At 41.2% G+C, this 7693-nt stretch overlaps 1 protein-coding gene across 1 annotated transcript in view; it reads right to left on the bottom strand.

The window, feature by feature from the left end:
* The window catches only part of MON2 (MON2 homolog (S. cerevisiae)), a 179294-nt gene extending 174862 nt beyond the window's left edge, over nt 1-4432 (bottom strand). Inside the window, exon 1 of the mRNA XM_006859606.1 lies at nt 4304-4432. Coding sequence (XP_006859668.1) covers nt 4304-4414 — 111 coding nt within the window. The 5' untranslated portion in view covers nt 4415-4432. The remainder of the gene's footprint in view (nt 1-4303) is intronic.
* Nucleotides 4433-7693: the final 3261 nt, after the last annotated feature.

The raw sequence follows: 7693 nt of genomic DNA, 5'->3' as shown, positions 1-7693 counted from the left end.
CCCTGTCGCACACCTTTCCCAATTTTAAAAGATTCAGTGTTCCCACGCTCTGTTCAAACAACTGCTTCTTGGTCCAGGTACAGATATCTCAGAAGTGTAGTGGTTATGAATCAGTCTGCGAACCTTAAGGTCAGCAATTCGAAACTACTAGCTGCTCCATGGGAGAAAGATGAGGCTTTCTGCTCCCGTAAAGATTTACAGCCTCGGAAACCCTGTACAGGGTCGCCATGGGTCAGAACTGACCTGACAGCACTTAACAACAACAACAGGTAGTTCCCAGCTTACAAGTTTGATGAACTACACTTAAGAACATCCTTGTATCGGATACACTTTATTGTCAGTACTATGTCCTGGTGTTACACTGTAGGATAGGACTGGACTCCATGGCACCTAACAACATGTATTACATCTGATGTTGCAACACATAATATGCTGATATTACCATTCTCAGATGTAGTATTTCTAACCCCCAAAGACAACAGATTTATACAGGTACTGATAACAAAATGCATTAATAATAAAAACTTTACACCTTACGTCCAAATGGACTTAGAATGGAGTAGTTGGCAGAATGAAAACCCATCGTAAGTTGGGGACTACTAGCACTTCTTTTGCAAAGCTTTAATGGCTCCCAACCACCGTTAGCATATTTATTTCAAGTGGAACACAAACTGTTGTTAAGTACTTAAGTGCTATTGAGTCGGTTCTGACTCATAGAAACCCTGTACAGGGCTTCAAGGAGTGACTTGTGGGTCTGAAGTACCAACCTTGTGGTTAGCAGTCCAGTGCTTATCCTACAGTGCCACACCAGAACCACCTACTATTTCCTGGGTCTAGAATGAGCCCCTTCTTCTTGGATATTGTTGTTGTTGTTAAGTGCCGTCAAGTCGGTTCCGACCCATAGCGACCCTGTACAGGGTTTCCAAGGTTGTAAATCTTTATGGGAGCAGAAAGCCTCATCTTTCTCCCACAGAGCAGCTGATAGTTTCGAACTGCTGATCTTAAGATTTGCAGCCCAATTTGTAACCACTTCGCTACCAGAGCTTTATTTTGTAAAACAGAAGTAGCTCAAGAATTATACACACTCTGACCACATCTCAAGCCTATGCTGTTACATCCTAAATTTCTTAGTATTAAAAATGAAAAAGTAAGAAACAGAAAACAATCCAAACATAGGAAATAAGTATCAGTATATAAGACACTACTTTATTAGGATTCTTTTCTTCAATTATCTGACAGATTTGAAATTTTGAAAAATCACATTTTTTATTTTTTTCAAAAAAGACTTATAGGCAAAAAGAAAAAAAAGGCAGGCTTATAGGCAAGCACTATGGTCAATAAGGAGTTCTAGTGTGGCCCTGTGGATTAATGCACTGAATTGCAAAGTCGGTTTGGACTGAAAGGTCAGAGGTTCAAGCTCACCAGCCGCTCCTCGGAAACTCAATACAGGGTCTTTTGGGTCAGAATCAACTCTACGGCACTTAACAACATCAAAAAATGTCCAAAAAAAGATATTACTAGAAAATCTGAAAAAAAGACTTATCTTACTAAATTTTTCCTAATTTACAAATTAACCAGTCATGCCTTCCACAGGACATTTGCAATTAGAACACGTTTTAAATTCTATTATATTAGGTTCTTGAATAGCCTTATAAATAGTTTAGAATGTGTATTTTTCAGGTAATACACTTAAGACACTGTTGTTGTTATAGGCCGTGGAGTCAGTTCCAACTCATAGGGACCCTGTACGGGGTTTCCGAGGCTATAAATCTTGATGGGAGCAGAAAGCCTCATCCTTGTCCCACGGAACAGCTGGTAGTTTCAAACTGCTGACCATGAGGTTAGCAGCCCGATTCATAACCACTACGCTACCAGAGCTCCTTTAACACACTGGGAGCACATTAATTAAAAAAAACAATGTATAAATGGAAAGAAAACTTCCTATTCTTATGGTAAGGCTTTGCCTTAGAGTTGACTTGTTATTTTTAAGTGCCATAGAGTAGGTCCTGACCTACCAGCAATTGTGTATAGGGTTTCCAAAAAGCCACTAGTGAGTTTGAACCACCGACCTTGTGGTTCAAACCAACTTTGCAGTCCAGTGCTTATCCTACAGCATCACATCAGGACTCAATTTGGGGTTGACTTAGCACTCAGGAAAACACAGGATATGCACTGGACTGTGAACCACTAGATCAATGGTTCGATCCCACCAGCCACTCCTCAGGAGAAAGATGAGGCTTTCTGCTCCCACAAAGAATTAAAAGCCTTGGAAACCCTATACAGGGTCACTATTTACCAACTGGACAGCATTTAACAACAAAAAAAGTATCAATCTGGTGTTACTATTTAATTGTAAGTGAAAGTTTAATAAAAAAAAAAAAAAACTATTTCTTGGCTTTATTATCAAGGCTTATTTCTTTAAAAAATCATTATTAGTAGGCTAATTAGTCCAATTTTGTTTTAAATATGTGACACCGCTCAAGATCATTTCCCCAATCCTAAAGTAGGCCTCAAGCATACTACAAGTGCCAGTGGCTAAGGACTCAAGGACTTTTTGTTCCAAATTCTTTTTGAGCATCTAATATCAACAAAATTAAAAACCAGAGACAGTCACACAAAGACTAGGCACACTACTAAACATCTCTTAAACAGTGTTCCAGTAAGAAAAAAACAAGCTTTATCAAAAATCCCCAAATTAGGAATGGGTTCAATCTCGAAAGTTTGTAAGATACCTGTTTGGAACGCTGAATATACTTTCCTTTAGAAAAAGTGTAATAAATAGCAATTAACTCCCAAGCCAAGCCACAAAAACCTATATTATTGCTATTGTTACGGGCTACCAACTTGTAGCAACTCTGCATAGGGTTTCCAAATAGTAGCTGGTGAGTTTGAACGTCCAAACCAACCTTCGGTCCAGTGCTTTATCCTACAGCATTATACCAGGACTCTTATTAGTATAGCTATAGGAAAGTCCAGTATTTGTGAGTTTTAAAGACTATGAACAGTACACAGTATACACTGGTGTTGAAATTTCAAATTAAGACTTGAGATTTTCTAAAGGAAAGCATTTCTCTTCCAACAGACTAATTCGTTAAAACAGCCTACTTCTTTAAAGTAGCAGTGATTGTGAGGTTGGCACAGGACAGGGCAGTGTTTCATTCTGTTGTACACAGGGTCAGTATGAGTTGGTACTGACTTGATGGCACCTAACAACAACTTCTTCAAAATTATTAAAAGGTTCTTTTAATAGGCTTGTTATAATTCCAAAAACAGCACATCTGTTTCTATAGTTGGATTAACATTTGCTTGTTTTTATTCAAGAAATACTATATAGGAATTTGTATATAAAACAGAAACAATAAATAATAAAATTGCTTTCACAAATATATTATTCAAGTATCTTGATTTCAGAATTCAGAAAAAAAAAAAACTCAACAGTTTTTTGTTGTTGTTGTTGTTGTTATTTAAGATCATTAAGATGGCACTGTAAGGAAAAGCAAAAAACAACAGTGACCAAACATTGAAATTTTCAATTCAGAAAACACTTGGGGAATTTAATTTGTACATCTTAACTGAAGCTTTTCTAATAATACCATTTTTGCTCTCATGATGTTCTCATAGGTATTTTATTAAACAACCCTGTAGCCCTATTTCACAGCTGAAAGAAAAACTGAAGCACAAAGAGGTTAAGTAAGATGCTTTGCCAAAACTTAAATTCAGATGGTATCTGTTTGTCCAAGTTCAAATTTCCCACTATGCGCAGCACAGATCTTAACAGTCTTTTAATATGCTTACTGTGGTCTTCAATGTACTAAAATTAACTGGCCATGGAAAGTTATTAATACTTCATGAGTCTGGTACAGAGTTAAACTATTTGCACATGACAAGGGGGAAAGCTGTTTCCAAATGAGCGACACACAACTGACAATGTGGAACATAGATTTCACCACGAAGATGGATATTAACTTTTAGGTAACCAAGGCATCAGCTTTTCAATTCTCGTCTGGCCAAGCTTTGAGTTTGGAAAAAGGGTATGTATATAAGACATCTGTACAATACACCTGAATCGGCTCACTCCCCGAAAGACACCTCTTAATCTGGAGGCCAGGAGGGCAGAGAAAAATCACAGCTCCTCAGCCCTCTAGGAAAATCATTTTTAAAAACGCTTGTGGAACTCCCACAAACTCGCAAAGCTGGGAGGTGAGGGACGAAAGAAAATCAGCACGGGCGACAGGGGGACAAGGACTGGGTCGATCAGGACCAAGAGTGCTCACCGCGTCTTCTGACGTCGCCCAAAGCTTACCTCCTTGACAGGTGGGAATTTCTTCTTGCACTCCAGTGACAAGGCCCGCAAGTCGCTCTGCATATTCTCCAAGAGCTTCTTCACTGCCTCGGGGCTGTTGGTGCCTGACATGATCCCCCGAACTCCGAGCCAATGCCTGAGTAAGCAAACGAGCTCTTGGGGCAACGAGCAATTCCTTCCAGGCGACTTCGGTCCGTCCCCAGCTCGCCTCTTGGGCTCCGCCGGGCCTGGGCTGCGAACCTGGAGCGCGCCCGAGCGCCCCCCGCAGCCTCGTCGCAACTCCTTGGCGTCCTCTCCTAGGCGGCCCCCGTAGTCGCTCCGTCTCGCTAGTCTCTGCCGGCTCTGGCTGAGGAGCCCCCAAGGCGAACGACTCCCTCCCGCTACCGCGGGGTCCGGCTACACCGGACGTCACCAGCCAACCTGGCAAGATGCTTCAGTGCCGGTTCCCGGCGCCCCCAAGGTTCGCAGGCGCCATTAGCCGAGTGGCCCACAATTCCGAGCGCGGCTGGGACACGTCAACCGCACTTCCGGGCAACGCGGCCGCCGCCCCCGCCTTGGCCAACCCAGGCGGCGAACCACGAGGGGGCGGAGCCGTGTTCGGGGCCGACCGGGTTCCGGGTCGGGAGTGCGTTTCTTTGGCCCTTCCCTATCATAGTTGTGGGCGAAGCTCCTTTCCTTTTCGTTGACAACTGACCCGAGTCCACGACTTCTCATTGGCGTATCTCTGAAATTTGTGTTAAATTGTATTTTGGTGTAAACAGTTTGAGTCCTTTGGGATCTATCTTAGTTCTCTTTTTCGTCTTCATTTTTGCCTCCTCAAATCCTTGAACTAGTGGCCATCCACTTCCTGTTATTTATTTTTTTCTAAATTGAAATCCTTCCATAAAGTTGTTCAAAGTAGCTACTGATGAGTAGTCATTTATTTTCCTATCTGTAAAATGGGGAATAAAAACTTATCTGTTTTCCAAACTCTCATCTTAGAACCCATATCATCCAAAGTGATGGTGGTGATTGATTGTGTGCTGTGAAATCTGTGTCTATTCAAAGCGAGACTGTAAATCTTTACTGGAGTAAAAATCCTCATCTTTATCCCTCAGAGCGGCTGGTAGATTTGAACTGCTGACCTTACGGCTAACAGCCCAACTCTAAACCACTACGCTAGCCTACTCATAACGACCTTAAAGGGTTTCCGAGGCTTTTTAAAATTTTTATTTTATTTTTTTCCAGGAGAGCATAAAGCAGGCTCCAACTTCAGACCTTGTGGTTTGCAGTCCAGTCTTTTGGAGCCACCGCACCCCCTGAAAGAGCTCCTTCTGAAAACCAAAATTCTGCCCCACCCCACCCCACCATAAACCTGTCTCACCCACTTCAAGTTCCAGAAGACCTGGGCTTGTTTTCAGTTATATTCCCCTCCCTCCCCATCCTCTAGAGGCTGGCACACAGTAGGCGATCAATAAATATTTGTTGAATAAATGCCATACTAAAAAAACCAGAGTTTTGTTGTTCAAATAAAGGACATAAAAATAAAAGCCTTCATAAAGTTTGAAGTGCCAAATAAATGTGAGGCGACAACTAAACAGAAAAATCTGTTGCTGTACTTTTGTCTAAGACATATCGCCAACTACTGAGTAGGAAGAAGAGAAAGGTTAAGTCTGATTCAGGGTAGAGGTAGAAGCTGAAGAAACCAACACCTCCATACAAGAAGTGCTTGATGGTACAATTATAGGCAGTAAGATAGTTTGAATCTGCATTTGGAAAGCAGTGTTTGTAAAATGACAAGATGTTGCAACACAAATACTTTGTAAAAACAAAACCAAAACAATATATATACATATATATATATGGAGCTCTGGTAGCATAATGGTTACAAATCGGGCTGTTAACCTCAAGGTCAGCAGTTCAAAACTACCAGCTGTTCTGCGGGAGAAAGAGGAGGCTTTCTGCTCCCGTAAAGATTTACAGTCTTGGAAACACTGTACCGGTGGCTGAGTCGGAACTGACTCCACGGCACACAACAACAACAACCTATAGGCAAAGCGTAGTGGTTACGAATCGGGCTGCAAACCTTAAGGTCAGCAGTTCGAAACTACCAGCCGCTTCGCAGGAGAAAGATGAGGCTTTCTGCTCCCATCAGGATTTACAGCCTCGGAAACCCTGTACAGGGTTGCTATGGGTCAGAACCGACTCAACGGCACTTAACAACAACAACATAGGCAAAGCAAGGATGGATAAAGGTGGTGATGAGGTTGTTGCTGTTAAGTGCCTTCCAGTCAGTTCCGACTCATAGTAACCCTGTATAGGGTTTCCAAGGAGCAGTTGCTGGATTTGAACTGTCAATCAACACCATACCAGGAGTCCTATGGAACTGCTAGAATGCCAGTTTGGATTATTTGTACCTCTCTGGTAGCGTAGTGGTTACGAATCGGGCTGCGAACCACGAGGTCAGCAGTTCGAAACTACCAGCTGTTCCGCAGGAAAAAGATGAGGCTTTCTGCTCCCATAAAGATTTACAGCCTCGGAAACCCTGTACAGGGTCACTATGAGTTGGAACCAACTCCACGACACATAACAACAATAACATTATATAATTCATGGGACAGCTGTATATATTAGAATTAAACAGAGGGAAAAAAACCCAGAGTTTTCACAGGCTACGTGGCAGACATTTTTCTTCAGGCCTCAGGAAATTTTTAAAAATGTAATCTGGAATCAAACTCTTGCTTAGAGACTTTCCTTATATAACCAACTTTTCTTTTAAATTTTAACTTATTTTTATTTACTTTAGCATGTATTGACGAAAACTAATTTTTCTTATTGTCTCATATTTCTTATGACAATACTAGAAAGATGTTTGCCTGTGCTTTACTGACTATGCAAAGGCTTTCAATTCTGTGGATCATGACAAGCTATGGACAACATTGCTAAGTATGAGTATTCCGGAACACTTAATTGTGCTTGTGAGGAATCTGTACATGGACCAAGAAGCAGTTGTTTGAAAAGAACATGGGAACACCGAATGGTTAAATATTAGGAAAGGTATGCAACAGGGTTGTATTCTTTCACCATATTTATTCAACCTCTATGCTGAGCAAATAGTCTGAGAAGCTGGGTTATATGAAGAAAAATGTGGCATCAGGATTGGAGGAAGACTCATTAATAACCTGAAATATGCAGATGATACTACCTTTGTTGCTGAAAGTGAAAAGGACTTAAAAACTTACTGATGAAGATCAAAGACCATAGCCTTCTATATGGATTATATCTCAATATCAAGAAAACAAAAATCCTCATCATTGGACCAATAAACAACATTCTTGTCAATGGAGAAAAGATTGAAGTTGCCAAAGACTTCATTCTTCTTGTATCAACCATCAATACTCATGGACATAT

This window comes from Chrysochloris asiatica, unplaced genomic scaffold (genome assembly GCF_000296735.1).
Source record: "Chrysochloris asiatica unplaced genomic scaffold, ChrAsi1.0 scaffold00033, whole genome shotgun sequence".
In the NCBI taxonomy this organism is placed as follows: domain Eukaryota; kingdom Metazoa; phylum Chordata; class Mammalia; order Afrosoricida; family Chrysochloridae; genus Chrysochloris; species Chrysochloris asiatica.
This window is presented reverse-complemented; position numbering and strand designations above follow the sequence as displayed.